Source organism: Symphalangus syndactylus, chromosome 6, assembly GCF_028878055.3.
Source record: "Symphalangus syndactylus isolate Jambi chromosome 6, NHGRI_mSymSyn1-v2.1_pri, whole genome shotgun sequence".
Classification (NCBI taxonomy): domain Eukaryota; kingdom Metazoa; phylum Chordata; class Mammalia; order Primates; family Hylobatidae; genus Symphalangus; species Symphalangus syndactylus.
Genome location: NC_072428.2, coordinates 95,836,953 through 95,856,308, shown reverse-complemented (window position 1 = coordinate 95,856,308; position 19,356 = coordinate 95,836,953). Strand labels below are relative to the sequence as shown.

The 19,356-nt window shown below is 44.7% G+C and overlaps 1 protein-coding gene across 17 annotated transcripts in view; it reads left to right on the top strand.

Moving 5' to 3' along the window:
* The window catches only part of ATXN7L1 (ataxin 7 like 1), a 267,359-nt gene that overhangs the window by 110,998 nt on the left and 137,005 nt on the right, over nucleotides 1–19,356 (top strand). The window contains exon 4 of one of the 17 annotated variants that reach the window (XM_055283580.2): nucleotides 4,768–5,857. The exons of the other annotated variants lie outside the window; for them this stretch is intronic. Within the exon in view, the coding sequence (XP_055139555.1) occupies nucleotides 4,768–4,853 (86 nt within the window). The 3' untranslated portion in view covers nucleotides 4,854–5,857. Of the gene's footprint in view, nucleotides 1–4,767; nucleotides 5,858–19,356 lie in introns of those variants that run through there. 17 annotated transcript variants of the gene reach the window in all.

The following is a 19,356-nucleotide window of genomic DNA, read 5'->3' as shown; positions in this document are numbered from 1 at the left end:
CCACCAGGTTATGTCCAAGGATGCAATAGGCAGAAGAGGGCTCCTGATCTAGTTGCCAAAACATGGTTGACCTGTGATTCCTTTGTAAATGAAGGGTAAGCCTGTGTGGCGAATGAGCTCAGTCCCTGGGCACACCTCCTGCCTATGCCAAAGGGTTGAGTGTGTTTCTGGTCTGGCCAGACAGTTTTGATTTCTTCTGTGGCCATAGGTCACATTCTTCATCCCCACAGCTGCCAGATTAACTAGACATCCTTGGTCACAAGGGCCCAGGCTTGACTGGATCAGTTCAAGTTCATCCCAGATACAGGAAAGTCATCTATTCTGATAGTATTACAGTGAGTCCATGAGCATCTTTGAGACACTCTGAGAAAGGAGAAAATGTGGAGCATCTTCTCCAAGCAGGATCTGTTGAGCATGGATCGGATTCTCACACAGGCTACTAATGCTGGTGACCATAAGAAGTTTATAGCCAGCTCTTCATTATCTATGGTATTGAAGGAGAAATCTAGCATGAACTTTAAAATTTCAAAATAAATCCCACAGTTTAAGCTTTAGCCAGGGATTTCATACTAGAAACCTTTTAGGGGAGAGTAGTATTTCCTTTTATGTTTTCCCAATTAATCAGTAGTTTAATGAGCAGCAAAATGACCCAAGGGGGATGAGAGACAGCACAGGAGGATCATTTGCCTGGGGTTAAGAGATGAGTCTGGGTTCCTGTTTCTGCCTCTTTCAGACTCTGTTCATCTGCAGACTGTATGTGTTTGCTACATCTGCTTTTCAGGATCAGCATCTACTTTGTAGGATCAGGGAAGGATCAAATGAGCTAATGAATATAGAGATATCCCAAGCCCAGCACACAATACAAATGAACTGTTATGACTTGTTTAGAGGTTGTTTTTGTTTGTTTGTTTGTTTTTCTGACCCAGGCTGGAGTGCAGTGGCGCCACCTCTGCTCACTGCAACATCCACCTCCTGAGTTTAAGCAATTCTCCTGCCTCAGCCTCCTGAGTAGCTGGGATTACAGGCATGCACCACCATGCCTAGCTAATTTTTGTATTTTTAGTAGAGATGGGGTTTCACCATGTTGGCCAGGCTGGTCTCGAACTCCTGACCTCAAGTGATCACCTGCCCCAGCCTCCCAAAGTGCTGGGATTACAGGTGTGAGCCACGACGCCCGGCCTAGACTTATTTTAAGAGAAAGTGGCAAGAACTCCTACTTCAAGGAAGATGGTAACACTGAATAGTTTGTTCATTAAGACAGACAGATGCCTAAGTGAATCTTTGAAATAATCCTGCATTTCATTCATGGTGGAATCTCATAATCTTTTTTTTTTTTTAAAGTCTAAAAGCCTGAGCCAGCTGTACATGATATATTAAACCCACACATTTACTTACTTTAGTAAGGTTACTATTTTGAGAGTATGATCGTTCCTGGAAAAAAAAATTTTGATGTGCCTCCTGTCCATTGAAAAGTTACATATAAAGAATAATTTCCATTCCTTGGATTATGTCTTCAGATTCCTGCATTCTTTTCAAGCTTTGTAATAAAGCAAGGGAAGAGAGTATTGTGAACTCCTTGAGGAAGACATTCCCTATCATTCCTCCACATTGCCCCAGAGTTCACCATGACTGACAAATAGTGGGTATTCAATCAATAGCTTATGACTGAATGAATGATTTAGATGTTTAATCCTTTAAGTCAGTGATACGCAACTTGTAGTCATGTGTCAGAATCCCCTGGAGAGCTTGTTAAAGTCAATTGTGGCTCCCCTATCCCAAGTTTCTGATTCAGTAGATCTGGGTTGGGGCCCCAGAATGTGCATTTCTAGCAGGTCCCCAGATGACGCTGATGCTGTTGGCCCTGGGACTATACTTTGAGAACCACTGCTTTGGGGTCCACTCCCCTGCTTAGGTCCATTGTGTGTTTTTTTTTATCTTTGCCAAGCCTTCTAGAAAATTGAGGTCTATCTCTGTCTGACTTTGCTCCATTAAACTGAGATTGATTTTGTAAAAATTACTAGGATTTGACCAGATGGAAAAGCTACCTGGATTTTTTTTGCTTTTAGTTAAAAACTACAGCCAGGCACCATGGCTCATGCCTGTAATCTCAGCAATTTGGAAGGCCGAGGTGGGTGGATCACCTGAGGTCAGGAGTTCAAGACCAGCCTGACCCCATCTATACTAAAAATATAAAAATTAGCTGGGCATGGTGGCGGGCACCTGTAATCCCAGCTCCTCAGGAGGCTAGGGCAGGAGAATCACTTGAACCCGAGAGGTGGAGGTTGCAGTGAACCGAGAATGCGCCAATGCATTCCAGCCTAGGCGACAGAGCAAGACTCCATCTCAAAAAAAGCAAACAAACAACAATAAAAAAAACACTGCATTTTGCCCCATGTATAATTATGAAGGAAGTGACTATCAGATTGCCACCTCCTGCATGGGTGTCTATGCTAGCAGGACACAGCTGGTTGGGGTGAAGTATAGTGGCCCGCCTTGCAGCATTTAAGCCAGATTGCGTCTTCATCCAGTTTTGGAATTCCCACCTAGTGTCAAATGCACTTAACGGCAAAGCTGAAATGAGACATGACCTTTTGCAGAAATTGCAGATGAGCAAAAAGGGCACAGGAGATGAGCATATGATACAAAGGGGAACATGATGTTTGCAAAGTCTTCTCATGCTGGCTGTGGGCCTGGCTGAAGTTATTATGCCCCCAGGTTTAAAGACAAGAGGCAGCCTCATGGCCTGAGGAAGAATGCCCTCTGCAAAAAAAGTCATTCTCCTAATGCCAGATGTCACTCTGGATGGCAGGCAAGAGTGGAACTGCAAACCCAGGTCTTGGGGAGCTCCTCCCTCCTCCATTCCCCCTTCTTGGGAAAGAGTCCTTGAGACTGTGAGGACTGAGTGGACACAGAGGGACGGGTCAGTGGAGGGGGCAACAGGGATACCAGACATCCTCAAGACAGAAGAGATGAAAATAGAACCTAAGAAGGGAATTGAGGGGGAAAAGAAGACGAGAGCCTTACCCTAAAGTAGAAGAGTGTGTTAGTAACCTGTTGCCGCATAACAAATAACTCCAATGTTAACAGCTTAGAACAACAAATCTGTGTTGTCTTGCACAGTTTCTGTGGGCCAGGGATCTGGGAGTGGCTCAGCTGTGTGGTGCTGCTCAGAGTCTCTCATGAGGCTGCAGTCAAGCTTTCATCTGAAGGCTTAACTGGAGTTGGAGGGCCCACTCCTAAGATGACTCCCTCACATGGCTGTTGGCTGGAGGCCTCAGTTCCTGGTGCTCAGTACCTTAGGCCTCTCCACAGCCCTGCTCACAGCATAGCAGTTGACTTCCCTGAGAGCCAACAACCCAAGAGAGGGAGGGAGAAAGTCAAAATGCCTTTTATGGCCTAGTCTCAGAAGGGACACGCTGTCACATCCACTCTATTCTGTTAATTAGAAATCAGTCTCTAAGTCCAGCTCACACACTACAGGAAGGGAATTGGGCACCACCTTTGGAAGGGAAGAATGTCACCTCAATGAGACTCTTGCCAGGCTCAGAAAAGCACAACAATCATTGACAGGGCCTTTGGTGTAAAGATGAGGAGGGCTGCAGCCATTGGGGCCATAGGGGTGCACCTGATTGGGCTGAAGAAAGGTGGTTGGGTAGGGGAAGGGGCATTAGAAACTCTCCATGGGCTTGCAGCCTACCATCCTGTACGGGTTGTGCAGGCCCCTTCTCTCTTTCAAGCTAAGGAGTGACTTTGCTTACAAAAGCAAAGCCACCTATGAGTCCCAAGGCTCAGATTTGGTTCCAGAGAAGAGAAAGACAGGGCTGGGGGCTTAGACCCAAGCCTGTGCTGGAGAAAGAGCAGTACACAGCACTGTGCATCTCCTTCTAGGTTGTCCGCCCTGCCAGGTGCCCAGCAGGAAAAGAACAGGGATTGAAGGCAGAAGGGATGTCAAGGAGTAAAGGGAAGCTTCTGGGCTGTGATTCTCAGGAAAGGCATTGGGAGGGGGTGTTAAGCAGGAGGTGGAGAACCCCACTATTTTTTATTAAAATCTCACTTAGGATGATAGCTCAGTCCTGCCAGTAATGACAGCAGTCAGCCCTTCATGGCTACAGCTCCTGGGTTGCACAGAGTCCCCTCCATGGGGCGGATGTTTGTTTTGGCCACCCTGGCTCCATAAATGGATTCCATGTAGCAGTCTTCTTTTGAGAATGCAGAGCCATTGGGGTCATATTGTACTGTGTCTGTTCTTATCTCCCCTATCATCCCCAGGGAATAAGCTAATCAAACTTACTGATGATTTTACACTGAGAAGGAGATAGCTAATAACTTGCATGACAAGTATTAGAATACAATGTGATGTGGATAAATTGGGTCCATGTATTAAGAGCTATAAAATAAGATTCTATCAAGGCATGAATAATGGTGCCCATGAAAAGGATTAATCAAATACCCCATTAAAAAGGTATAGGAATTCTGGCCAGACAGCCGTTGTTTAATTGCACTCCTGCCCCCACCCCACCCCCATTGCATTCCCCCTGAAACTGCTTTCTACTAGGAGAAATATGGAAGAGAGTTTAGAGGAAATAATGGAAAAATTGGGACATACATTTTGATAGAACAAGATCATGAAGATGCATTTAAGCAACCAGTGTTTAATTTAGGGGGAAACATGGCAATTGGCATGAGTAATCATTTACAAATATAATTTCCAAAGGAGCCGTGTTGATACCATTCAGCAAATGCCAACAAAGCATTTACTTTCCAAAGGGAGAAAGCAAGACAACAAGAGAAATGAAGGCATCTCCAGGAGTGGACCAGAGAGCAGCCAAGCCATAGAGAAGCATCAGGTGTGAGAATGGAAAACGCAGAAGAGACGTACAACTTCTGAAAGATCTCAGAGGACTGGCATTGTCTGGAGAAGGCTTCCTGGAAGAGGAGACTCCAGCAGAGCCCTGAAGTGTGGACAAGCTTCCATTCACTGCAAATTCGTGAGCACACTCTGGTGTCAGGATCTAATAAGAAAATGGGCTTGAGCAGAGCAGGGGGTACCTGTGGGGTTCTTCTCTTCATTTTCACCACCACAAAGCTGGTCTAAGCTACCATCAGTTCCCACCTGGACAACTGCAAAAGCCTTCCAGCTGTTCCTGCTTCCACTCTTGCTCCTCTGCAATTCATTCTGCACGCAGAAGTCAGAATCAAAATCAAAGTTCATCATGTCATTCTCTTGACTTGTGGCTTCCCATTGCTCTTAAGCTAAAAGTAAAAATCATTATCATGGCTACAAAGTCTTGTGTGGTCTGGGCCACATCCTATGCCAGGCTCCCTTTCATTTGCTATATTCCAGTCAAGCTGGCCTTCAAAATTTCAGCACATTGGGTCTTTCTGCCACAGGGCCCTTGCACATACATGCTTTTCCCTCTGTACATGTGATTTTCTTTCATCCTCGCTTTCCAAAGCTAACTCTGACTCATCCTTCAGACTGCATCTTAATGATTACTTCCTTCTGGAAGACTCCCCTAATTTTCACAACTAGATGAGCTCCCCCTTATATGTTGAAAACAAGTATTTCTTGTGTGAACATATATGTTTAACGTCTGCCTTCCCAACTCAGCCACAAGCTCTGTGAGGGTGGGGACTCAGTCTTTGCAGCCCTCGGAGCCTAGCATAGTCTCAGTAAATACGTGATAGCTGGAGCGTGACATTTCATTAGGAACAGTGAGGCTAGTTGAGAAATTATACCTCACCAGTATATAGGAGAGTACCATTAGGAATTCTTAATGGGATGAAAACCTAAATTCATGTCTAGACCCTGCCACCTGCTGGCTGTGCTGTTTTAAATAAATTGCAGATCCTCTCAGAGCCTGTTTCCTCATATATAAAATAATGGGGATCCTAACAGCCCCCTCATATGGTTGTAGCAAGAATTTAATTAAATAATATATGGAAAAGCATTTTTTTTAACTGTAAAACCAGACATAAATATCCTTTGTCATTTTTCCCAGTGCATGGCACACTGGGTCATTAAACATCTATTCGATAGGTGGATGGATAGATGGATGGACAGACAGATTAACAGTTAGGGGGCCAGTATGAGTGACAAGAGGAGAACTTGGCATATGGAAAGCATGATGGAAGCCAGAAAAAGGAGAGACTTCCCAGAAGTAGGAGGAGGCTTGTTGATTCATCCACAGTGTCACATGCAGTAGAGCAGGCAGGAGAATGAGGGGGGGAAATCATTTAACCTGGGTAGAAGGAAATCACTGGTGACCTCCAGCTGATTCCTCCTCAGCCTTTTCATGTTATCTGGGCTTTCAATGACATGCCTTAATTGTAACTTAATCACTTTACTGATTTCTATCTTTGGGGGGGAAATCAAATTGATTTGCACATACGGCAAAATTGGTAAGATTACTCCAGCTGCTGCCAGCAGGTGCTGACAAGTGAAGAACTGAATGTCAGAGAATAAGAAAATACACTAAACATTTATTTTAATAAGGCCTAGAAACCTTAGTTATTTAATAAATTGCCATGGATAATTGGTTTCAGTTTCTAGAGTTGTTTCATGTTTAACTCCCTGTGTTCCAGAAGGAATCGTGCTGGATGCGTAGACAGGGCCTTGTGGTTTGAGACCTATCTGAGCTATCACACATTTCTCTGAGCATTTTCCTGTCTCTCTGATCACACCCCACTTCCTGCCACCACTCCCAGCATCCACCTGGAATAGGTCACTCTGACACACACACACACACGCACACACACACACACACACATACATTCACTATCCAAGCTGCCAGTCTTTTTATTGGCTCCTCCTCCAGCGAGGAGGTTTAAGCCTCACCTCCCTGCTGGGCCCTGAACCAGCTGGTCTGTTTGTATATGAACCTTGGGATTGAGTGGCCCGAGCTGGACCTGAGCCCAGCATTTATCATCTCAGTGCTGACTCCCACAGAAGAAGGAAGACATAATGAGTAAATGAAACCCCATGACTGTTTCAACATTCATCAACCCAGTACTCCACACCTGGCTGATAAAATTGGGTACCTGGATTAAAAAAAAAAAAAGTAAGAATAAACTAGAAAAAAAGTCCACTAAATAATATTTTTGTATAATTTAGTATATTTATTATATATTTAACATTTTCTGTGTAGTAGTTGGTGATGTGTTACATGGGTTTATGGGGAAAGGAGACAACATGCAAGAAAACTTTAAAATGGTTCAAAGAAAGGATTTGAAGCCGTACCACCCCCTGCCACCCCACGGACCCCCTTCAGCAGGGATGGCTCAAGATGTAAAGCAGAATTGTGCCTGTCTCCATTCTCTCCCCCGTACCTCCCAAATCAAGGGCCTTTTTTACTGTCCTGTGTTCAGATGTTGAGTGTCATCAGCAGAGTGGTTTCCTATGAACTGATACACATCGTTTGCTAAGAAGGAAGGCTAAGGCCCTAGTCTATCTACAGATGGCACAGTCCTGAGAAGAACCAGCACATTCTACCCTGGGCAGTATAGGGAGGTACAGAGTAAAGACTTCACACACCCACCTGCATTCTGTGGTAGACCTTCATGGAAAAACTGGGTGGTGGCCAGGGAGGCCTAGGCACAGGCAGGGAAGGGCCCCCTTTCAGAGTGGCATGGCAGGGGGCCACAGAGCTGGAAGCTGTCACCACTGATCTGTCCTCCACTGGGCTACCAAAGGAGCAAACCCCAAAGCTCTTGAGTCCTTCCAATGTCGAGAAACGTGAGGCTAAAATCTCCTGCTTCACACTGAAGAGTGTGATGGTTCAGAGCCAGGCTGGGAGCAAGGTTCACTGCTCAGCCAGCCTTGTCTAGCTCCTGCTCTGACTGAGTGTAAATCTTCTCATGTGTGGAAAATGGGTATAATCATGCTTCTCAGAGAGGTGGTATGAGGATTAATCACCGTTATGGATGTAACATACTTAGATTGAGCCCAGCCCAGGAGGAGAAGTGAGCTGATGGAAGCATGGAAGGCCCCGATAGGTTTATTCCTCTCGCGAAGTTCTGCTTCCCCTTCACATATCACTGCTGGGAGCCAGCCCAGCCTGCCCACCGGGAATTTCATTCCACCATAGCCCTTAGAGGCCGAGGTGGGAAACCTCAAGAAGAGAGCAGTCCATGAGGGGTTTTGGAGTAGGGACTCAGAAGAGAGACAAGGATGGAAAAAAGGCTTAGGGAAAAACTGTGGAATTCCTAGTGATCCGGAGAGGGCCTGGAAGAAGAGCACCAGCCAGCTGGGAAGACAAGTACTTAGCCTTGAAACAGCAACTGTGTCCCAGGGCCCAGGCAGGGTGAATTCCAAGGAGTATCAAATCTTTCAAAAAGAGCCAGGCATGGTAGCTCACGCCTGTAATCCCAGTACTTTTGGAGGCTGAGGCAGGAGGATTGCTTGATCCCAAGAGTTTGAGACCAGCCTGGGCAATATAGTGAGACCCTATCGCTACAAAAAAAATGTGAAAATGATCCAGGCGGGGTTATGCATGCCTGTAGCCCAAGCTACTTAGGGGGCTGAGGTGGGAGGATTGCTCCTTGAGCCCAGGAGATGGAGGCTGTAGTGAGCTGTGATTGTGCCACTGCACTTCAGTCTGGGTGACAGAGCGAGACCTGTCTCAAAAAAAAAAAAAAAAAAAAAAAAAAAAAAATATATATATATATATATATAGAAAGGTAGACTAGGATGATTACTGAAAAAAAAAAGCTTTTGAATGTCTGCCTTTTTGGTGAAAAAGAATTCAAATTAATCTGGCTTTGAGAATTTAAAATGCACACATCATAATAATTGCATATACCCCAGAGCATTGTAAAATCAGAGTTGGAAATCTCTTACCATCTATACTCTAAAAGCAAGAACCTAATCTTGCAAGCAGAGTTTTAAAACTCCTGAGCCCAAGGAAGATAACAGTCTGCCTGTGAAATTTGCCTCCGTCCTTCTTGTGATTATCTTTTCCCTCCCTATCCCTATCCCCTTACCTTCTCTCTAGTGAACGTGAGCAGAGAGGAGGCCTCACCAACCTGATTTTTTTTTTTCAAAAATACAATCCCTAGGAAAACCAAGGAAAGAAATAAGAATAGAGAACCAGCATGTGCTCATTTAGGCCCTCAGCCTAATTTCTTTTATTCCCCTCTATGTCTTTTTGGCCCCTAATGCTGTGATGCTTTTGAAGGTAGTGTTGGTAGCCTATTGGGTTTGAAGGAAGCCTTTTATCATATCCATCTTTTGGGAGCTTTTTTCCTCTCTGCAAATCAAAACAGGTATTTAATTCAGGCATATTTAATTTTAAGTGTTAAAAAAAACTCCCATCTACTAGTATAACACTATTCATTTATTTTGTCCATCATGTAGGTGCCATAGCTCTGGAGCATATAATTTAGGGTTCTGGACTTACTGCAGGTACCTGGAGGTCATCACCGTTAAGTGAATGAGTTCTTTATTAGCCAATATTTGATCAAGCCTTGAAAATACTAATAATTATGTTCATGGGCCTGCCTGCTGAGATTAGAAAACGAAAAAATCTTAAAGCCTGCATTTCTTGCATAAGTAAATAGCCAGATTTAATCTTCCTTTCATCTGTGATTTATGTTTGTTACATTTGGTGAGCTTGGTTAGTGGTTTAGATTCCTTAGGTTTTTGCTACATCCAGGTTCCTATTATGCAATCATCTTTGATAAAAACTAATGCATACAACCCTGGACCCTAGAGTATAACATGATGCCAAATGCGTTTCCTACTAAAGCAAACTATATTGAAAGGCATTAAAGAGAAGCATTCCCTGGTCGCTTCCAATTGGAAATATATATATTTCTTTTTCATAAATCACATTCACGTTTTTCTCTCTGTCTCATTACCTCTATTGTGAGCACTCCCTTTGCCCACATGCTCATGAGAAAGTGATTATGGTGGGTTGTGCCCTCCTTAAGAACATGGCTGGCAAACAGGGTTTTTTTTAATAAGTGATTATTTGCATCAAAATGAGTGCATTTGGGCATATTGGCATGCATCAAGAGCAAAATCCAGACAGCGAGAAACTGCAGATTGGACAGCAAGGGTCTTCAACAGAAAAATTGTAAGGAAAAGAATGAGGGGGAAATTGGTCACTTAAAATAAGTTTAAAAGTCATGCGAAAAATGGGAGGACTGAAATGCAGCCTCTGACGATACACGCTTGGGCAATGACATCATAAACACACACAAGGACGCAAAGACTGTGGAGCCAGGAGTCTGCTTACTTTTAGAGGGAGGTGGGTGGCTACAAGCAGACCAGACATATGGAGTGGGGTGCTTGGCAAAGTTCTGTGTCTCCACCTGCATGGCGGTTACCCGGATGTTGACCTTCCCATCCCTCCCAACGCAGAGCATCTCTTTCATGTGGTGTTCAGTGCCCATGCTTTATTTTACAATACAAAGCTTTTCTTTTAATGAGTCTACTCAGGGTTCACGTAACCAACAGTCTTTCAGGAATTTCACTTTAGGGATTGGGGTCTAATAATAAAATGTGTCTCACTTTTCTCACTAAGAGGGAAATTGAAATTCCAGCTGGAAATTCACCAGTAGGATTGTCTGACAGCTTGGTCAGAAATTAGAGAAAAATTTAAAAAGCGGGCCAGTGGCTGGAGCTTTTCTAGGCTCTGGCTACAGAAGACTTCCCTGGTCTTTATTTTTTTCCACATTCATTTATACAGTGAATTATGTAGTTATCACTCATAGTAATGGAATAAGCGCTTGCAAACTCACCTCCTCTAAACAAAAACAAGGACCCTGATGGCAGCCATATTGCTCCCTGCCTTTCCCCCCGCTTACCTTGAGTAATGTTTAAAGAGCACAGAGATTTGCTTAAGGGAACTCATCCCTGCTGCCAGCACCCATTTCCTCTACACCTGTTGCCCTTGAAAGTGCCATTCTGAAGTGACTACCCTAGTGGTGTGATTTAGGATGTCCTCTAACATCCCTCCAGCTAGGGTATCATTTCTTTAAGGCTTTTTTCCATATTAAATTCAGTTCTTCTAGAGAAGGAAACACCTTAATATGAATGAGTTAGGTGAGAGTTCCAAAAGAGGGTAAAACCATAAAGAGTATGACTCTGGAAACCGGAGATGGGGGCACAGGAAGGAAGACCCAAAAAAGAGGTTGCTGGGAGTTTTGCCTTTTCTTTTTTTCCTTGTTGGACCTGGCCTAAACTTGTTGATATTTTTCAGCTTAAATCTGGAATCCCACTAAAACACATTTATGTCTGTCCCCAGGGCTGGATGGTACTCACAGGACTTAGCGCATAGGCTTGAGTCCAGACATGTTTGGGAAGAAACAGGCCAGATTGCACTCCATGAGGGCAGGGACCTTACCTAGTTTTGCTTACCATTCAATTCTCAATTCTTGGCACAGTGCTTGGCACATAGTAGGTGCTCAGTGAACATCTGATTTAAAAAATGAACCAATAGACTGAGTATGGTGGCTCATGCCAGTAATCCCAGAACTTTGGGAGGCCATGGGGAGAGGATTGCTTGAAGTCAGGAATTCAAGACCAGCCTGGCCAACATAGTGAGATTCTGTCTCTACAAAAAAACTTAAAATATGCTGGGTGCAGTGGCTTATGCCTATAGTGCCAGCTACTCAGCAGGCTGAGGTGGGAGGGTCACTTGAGCCCAGGGATTTGAGACTGCGATGAGCTATGGAAGGCAGCTATGCTCACCACTATACTACTAATGCTGCACGATGTAGACCATGGTGAGCTATGATCGTACCACTTTACTCCAGCCTGGGCAACAGAGTGAGACTCTGTCTCTTAAAAAAAAAAAAAGAAAGAAAGAAAAGAAAAGAACAAATAAACAAGGGACCAGACTAACAAACAGCTTGAAGCAAAAGAGATAGTGCAGAGATCTTCCAAGATGGGCAGTGAGAAAGTGTCTGTGGTCTCTCCAGGGGCTGCCAGGGATGTCCTTCCCCTCTCCTCCATTCCTGAGTGTTTTCCCATCTGAAGCCCAGGGTAGACCGCCTGTGCTCTGTGCCTGCCTATCCTCAACAGGAAGATCAACCAGTATAGAGTTCTTGAGACGTAACAGCTCTTACCACAGTCTATCCCTCTTGCACAGCACATTTTAAGTCATAGAAGTATTTTCCCACAGATTGTCTAATTTGTGCTACACAATACTCCCATGCAGTGGATAATTCCCACCTTACAGAGAGGAAACTGAGACCGAGAAGGATTAAAATGGCTTTTGGGGAGGCAGAGCTGTAACTAGATCTCAGAACTTTGGATCCTTATAAACCACATCCTTTCTACCGCACTGTCCCAGGCACTAATGCAGACAGAAAGCCTCATCAGGATTCAGACCTGCCCTCAAGAAGCTGAAAATATGATTCTGAAAGAGAGAATTCCCACAAATAGTGAACATACCAATAAACACAGAGCAGCACTGCCTGATCCTTTCCCAGTTTTACTCCTCAAGGATGCTCTGAAAGATGAGTTAGCTGTTGCTTTTTCTTAGAAGGGTTCTTTCTATGTAAACTTATTTCCAGAGTGTAGAATGGGTGGTTCAGCCTGTCTTCAGCTGTCTGCTGTAATGGAGAGGAGAGGGAGAGCATAAATAATAAAAACCCAAAGTTAATCTCAAAGATCCCATTTTAGTCACCTGTGTCAATCTCACACTTCAGCAGACCTCATTAGAAATAACCACATCATAGATAGGAAAAAGAAAGCAAAATATCTAAATAAAAATTCATCTATAAACTAAATAATCTTCACCTTATACCAGTGTCATCTATAACAGAGTTAAAACGACTAACACAGGAATGTCCGTGCTTTTGGACTGTCTTCCTCCCAGACTGTATCATGTGTATTCTCTCAATTGATGTTCTCAATTATCCTGTGCAGGAGGTAGGGCTGATATTGAGGTTTAGAAAATTTAAGTGACTTGTGCAAACCCCAATGGCCACTTAGATGCAGAGCTGCAACTTGCACCAGAGCTCTTTCCAGCCCCCAACTCTTTTCCCACTTCTACAACCACCCCTATCTCCAATGGCTTCTCCTTCAGCCGTCCTTGAGAAAGACTCAGCAGCAGCAGCTCAGCCACCTGTGACTCTGCAGCACTGGCTCTCACCAGCTCTGTGGCTCACATCGCAGTGGTTAAGTGTTCACTGACCACTTGGCTGTGTTACAATCATTTAATTAGTCTGTGTCACAGAGGAAAAGATGCTTTATTTAGAAACCTAATAGTGAAAACTTCTGAGTCTTCAGTTCACTATGAGCTTGGTGGCATTTGGATGATCTTGAGGTCTTCCAGCTGTTAATCCACTTTGTACCAGGAGGATAAACAAGGGAGGGCTTTGTTCAGGGTGCAGCCACTGTGTTGAGGACTACAGGAAGGTTGTAGCTGGGTTAGCTGAGACAAGACAGACAGGAGGAAGTCAGGATAATGATAAAAGCCACATTTTAGGACCTTAGGAACAATAACCAGACCTTTTTATGCTCCTCTTGCGATGAAAAAAAGTGTAGAATTTATCTTCTTGGGACCTGGGTTGGGGCAGTCTCAAAGTTCACATCCATGTGTCAGTTGACAGCCAGTGCTTCTCAGCCTCAACTACATGTTTGAGCTGCCTGGGAAGCTAACACTGTAGATTCCAGTGGTAGCCAAGCATGGGCATGATGGTCAGAGGGTGGTGTGGTGGCTGTCATGCATCCTAGAACTAGGCTGAACTACATTTCCCAGAATTCCCTGTCCTGTGAGTTTCTAATTGGGATGGAGCCCAAGAGAAATTCTTGGGAGATTCCAAGGATGGAAAGGCAGCAGCACTTTGCAACACATATGTTGTCACTCATTTGCCAGCCGGGCCTGCAACTGCTCCACCTTCTGGATCCTCCTTCAGCTTCTCTGACTCCTGGGCCAGGTGTGTGCATTTAGCTGCATGCTGAAGAGCTGCAGCTTCTGCAGGACATTTGTACCATCAAGGTCAAAGGCAACAAGAAGTGACATGAGTTTCAGTCCATTTTCATGTGGTTCCAATCAAGGCCTGTGAATTCCCAGTTGTTCTCCCCGACTGCTTGCCCTGTGAACCTCACATACTCACATCAGATGCAAAAACAACCACCTCGTAGAAGCTGTTTAACCAGCTCTTACTATTGCAAAAGGTCAATCCCTGAAATAAATTCATGTAAATGCTGATAGATATGTCTGTACTGTATTCATCCTTGTGTTCTGCTTCTTCCCTTGAGCCCTAATATGGGTGGTTTTCAAGATTATGGTTGTTTGAAGGATTGCTGTCTACCGAAGGAGGCCCAGTATAAGAAACAGATTCAAGTGATTTTGACCCATGGAAAGGCAGAGCTGACGGCTCCCTGTCTCTAACCCCACATCCCCAGGGGGACACCTGACACCCTTTGAAAATCTTTGGTAGATGAGTAGTCTTCAAGTCTAGTGGTAAATGGGAGGCCCCTGAGGAGAATCTTAAAAATGCAAATTCCTGGGTTTACCTCAGATCCAGAAATCCAGATATCAAATGACCAATCTGAAAGTGAGACTTTTTTTTTCTTTCAGACAGGATCTCACTATGTTGTGGCAAGATCACAGCTCAGCAGCTTCAACTTCCTGGGCTTATTCAATCACCCCAACTCAGCCTCCCAAGTGGCTGGAACTACAGGCATGCACCACCATGCCCAGCTAATTTTTTTGTATTTTTAGTAGAGACGGGGGTTTCCCCATGTTGCCCGGGCTGGTCTCGAACTCCAGAACACAAATGATTCACCCGTAAGTCATGAACCACTACACCCCAGCCTTTCTGGGGTGCTGGGAATGTCATTTCTGATCCAGATGCTGGTTACGTGGGGATTTTGTTTGTGAATAGGCATCCAGTGGCACATGTGTGATTTGTGCCTTTTCCTATATGCATAACGCCATTGAGAGTTTTATAACACCCCCACCTCCCTCCCATCTTCCCATCCATCCCTTCCCATGGAGTATGGAGTAATCCCATACTCCAGTGACTGGCCAAAGCTGACAGCCGCTAGACTGCATGATTCCTTAGATACCCTTCCTGGCAAAGTAAAACACAGAGAAGGGAAATAGAAAAATGTTCAGCAATTGGGGAGCAGTTAAGTCAAGATACATTCATCATTCTAATGATATAATCCTATGCCATTATTACAGCATTGAAGGAAAAAACAACAGTGAGGCAGCCAGTCAACTTGAAGCAACGAGAGTGGGTTGCAGGAGGTATGAGAGGAGCCAGTTTGAAAATCACATTGGAACCAGATCATGGAAGGCTTTGAATGTAAACTGAGGAAAAGGAAAAGCCACTTGCCAAAGGAGTGATTGATAAAAGTAGCTTTTTTTTTTTTTTTTTTTTTGAGACAGAGTCTTGCTCTGTCGCCCAGGCTGGAGTCCAATGGCGCAATCTCAGCTCACTGCAACCTCCACCTCCCGGGTTCAAGTGATTCTCCTGCCTCAGCCTCCCAAGTAGCTGGGATTACAGGTGCCTGCCACCATGGCCAGCTAATTTTTGTATTTTTTAGTAGAGACGGGGTTTCACCATGTTGCTCAGGCTGGTCTCGAACACCTGACCTCAGGTGATCCACCCACCTCTGCCTCCCAAAGTGCTGGGATTGGTGGCTCACACCTGTAATCCCAACACTTTGAGAGGCCAAGGAGGGAGTTCAAACCAGCCTAGGCAACATAGCAAGACCTTGTCTCTACAAAACAATCAAAAATTATCTGGGTGTGGTGACAGGTGCCTGTAGTCCTAGCTACTCAAGAAACTGAGGCGGGAGGATCACTTGAGCCAGGAGGTCAAGGCTGCAATGAGCTGAGATCTCATCACTGTACTCAGCCTGGGCAATAGAGTGAGATCCTGTCTCAAAAAAAGAGAAGAGCAATTATAAATCTAAAATTATATTATCCATCATATTTAACTGCTCACAAAGTATGTTGTTTGAAACGCAAACTGTTAACAATGAGCAGGCCCTGGGGCTGCAAACAGGGACTTACCCTTCCTTGGAAGTCAAGACAGACTTTTCAACCTCAGTTTTTTTCTAAAGTGCCTGCAGTCTACACATGGTTCAAAGTGCATTTAAATGAGTGGAAAGAAAAAAGTCAATCCCAAGTTCTCCCATTTTGAAGACCTCATAGGTTCCTGTGGGGTACAGCTGTTAAAGGCGAATTAAGATTTTAGGTGTATCGTGCAGGTGCATAGTGCAGGAAGAACCTTCACAGACTAGTCCATTTTTAGTCAATGAGTGCCCAGGATACAGCCAACAGTGATCCTCAACAGTGGGTTTGGACCTGGGGGAGAAGGAAGCAGGGGTGACAACAGACAATTGTGTTGATTTACAGTCATCTCTGAAGCTTTTTGAAATAAAGAAGTGGAGACCCTACCTGACACCTGCCAAGTCAGAAGCCCCACAAGTGATCTGGTGCTGCCCAGATGAAATCCACTAGCCTAATGCTGTCTACTACTTTCTTTAATATCCAGGGATATTAAAGATATTAATCCAGAGATATTAAGGGATATAACCTCTCACTCTTTTTTTTTTTTTTTTTTTTTAGACAGAGTCTCACTGTGTCGCCCAGGCTGGAGTGCAGTGGCTCAATCTCACCTCACTGCAACCTCCGCCTCCTGGGTTCAAGTGATTCTTGTGTGTCCCATACAACCTCTCTTAGTGGCCCCTTTTCTCAGAGTGACAACCGTACGTACCTCCTGCCCCTATCTCCACCCCCAAATGACAACTCCGAAGACTGGAACTCTTGAGCTTTCAAAATAAATGTAGAATTAGACTTAAAATCATTGGTTAAGGACTAAAGGTATTGTCAAACTTTTTCTGAAAAGCCCACTTTCTTTCTCATTCTTGTTTGACTTGCAGTATGATGATTTTACCCTTCCTTACTCTCCTGTACTGTAACTGTACCCTAAACTCTATTTTGAGGACCATCCAGAGAAAATTCTTTAATCCTGCAAGGAATTTCTTCTGAAACCCAAAACACTTCCAAACATTTCTCCACCAACCCCTTGGCCTGTGCAGACAGAATCTAAACTCATATTAACATTAGTCTCAGTCTAAAATCATCAACAAGACAAATCTAATAAGGAAGACAGTAAGGTGGGGCATTCCAAAGTGAGGGGCGAATTCCTGTGCACCCAAGCTGTTCCCTTCCTTCTCCTCGTGCAGATAATTTAGAATGGTACCCAAGCATCATCTCTCCCACTCCTCACATTCCTCCCCAGCAGAGGGCCTTTCCCCAAACATTCTGAAAGCTCTTTTCAGTTTTTTCTTACCAACATTTTTCAGGAAAGGAAAGTTTACCTTAGTGTGCCCTGCTGCCTCATGAGACCACCTGACGATCTCTTTATCTCCGGGGTAGGCTCAGCTGTAGAGACACAGGCAGCCCTGTCCACACCTGGCTCTGAGTGTTGTTTTGCTCAGCTCCCCAGAGAGTTTCAAGTGGCAGAGGTACACAATGCAAAAGCCCCAAGCCTCAGGCCTGAGGGGGAAGACTCTGGAAGCAGGAGGGTGAGCCTCAGCTTTCTAGCTCAGTCATACCCAGGCCCAGGTAACCATGGGGACACCTAGCTGTGTCACTGGCAGGAGGGTTCCTGCAACATTGGTGCTGGGTCTGCAGAGATCTCATGAGGGCATAGCGTAGGACCTGTCCATTTGTGTGGTCCAACAGGTAACATCCAATCAGATGGAACTACAGAGCCATACAGCTGGAGAGAGATCTCTAAGATGGTCAGATCTAACCTCCCCAACCCTTTATTGCAGTAGAGCCACTCAAGACCTACTGAGACCAGACAGGCAACCCAGCCAGAGTCTCACAGGTAGAGAAGAGCTGGACCACTCTCCTAGGCATTCCAGGTCCAGTGTCCCACTGCTGCCCTTTCTCCCTTGTCACAAATGCAGACTAAGTCTGCTCTGAATATGTCTTCCCATAATCATTTTATTAGAGTTGGGTGTTGTGTGTGCAAAAATCATGCTCAGTGTGTTTTTCCTTTGCTCTTACACCACAACAATCATCAACAGAAGACTTCTTTTTTTTTTTTTTTTTTTTTTTTTGAGACGGAGATTTGCTCGTTACCCAGGCTGGAGTGCAACCGCACGATCTCAGCTCACTGCAACCGCCACCTCCCAGGTTCAAGCAATTCTGCCTCAACCTCCTCAGTAGCTGGGATTACAGGCATGTGTCACTACACCTGGCTAATTTTGTATTTTTAGTAGAGACGGAGTTTCTCCATGTTGGTCAGGTTGGTCTTGAACTCCCGACCTCAGGTGATCGGCCCACCTCAGCCTCCCAAAGTGCTGGGATTACAGGTGTGAGCCACCACGCCCAGCCAACAGAAGACTTCTGAGACCAAACATGTTGGAGTTTTTCCCACCACCAAGCAAGCAATCAGTTCCACAGTGGACACCAGCTGGATGTCCTTTAATTCAATTCTGGCGCTATCTACCTAGACATCACATCAGATCCCATAGGGTGAGGGCTCAGTCCCCAAGACTCAGTCCCCCCTCTGTCCAACTAGTTGCAAGTCTGGGCCTCCAGAATTTCTGGCCTACTGGCTTCAAGTTGGGACTCTTACAACACCCTCTTTGGGTTCAATTAATTTGCCAGAGTGGCTCACAAAACTCAGGGAAACACATTTACTGGTTTATTATAAAGGATATCTTAAAGGATACAAATAAACTGCCAGATGAAGAGATACATAAGGCAAGGTCTAGGAGGGTCCCGAGTATAAGAATTTCTGTCCCTATGGAGCTAGACTGTGCCACCCTGCCCTGGAAGTGAGTTGCTCTTAATCTTTCTGTAAACATCCACATGTTCAGCTATCCAGAAGTTCTCCAAACCCTTTTGGGTTTTTATGGAGGCTTCATTATGTAGGCATGATTGATTAAACCACTAGCCATTGGTGATGTACTCAACCCTCAGCCTCTCTCCCCTCCCAGAGGTTGGGGGGTGGAGCTGAAAGTCCCAGCCCTCTAATCCTGCCTTGGTCTTTCTGGTGAACAGCCCCCATCTTGAAGCTACCTACCTGCTGCCATCAGTCAACTCATTAGCATGCAAAAGACATCATTTTGGCGCTTCTAAGGATTTTAAGAATTGAATGCCAAAAAATGGGTTGAAGACCAAATATATAGTTCACAATATCACAGGGGCAAATATGTTTTTCTGTTTTTAATTCATTGGACAGATAGCACATGTATCTACTACAAAATTCAAAAAATCACAGAAGGGTATACAGTGAAAAGTCTCCCTCCTACTCCTGCCCACAGTCACCCATTCACCATCGCAGAAGGCAAGGCTGTTCCATCCTCCCAAAGATAAGCAAGTATACATGTGTATATTTTTCCCTTTTAAAATAAATGAGTGT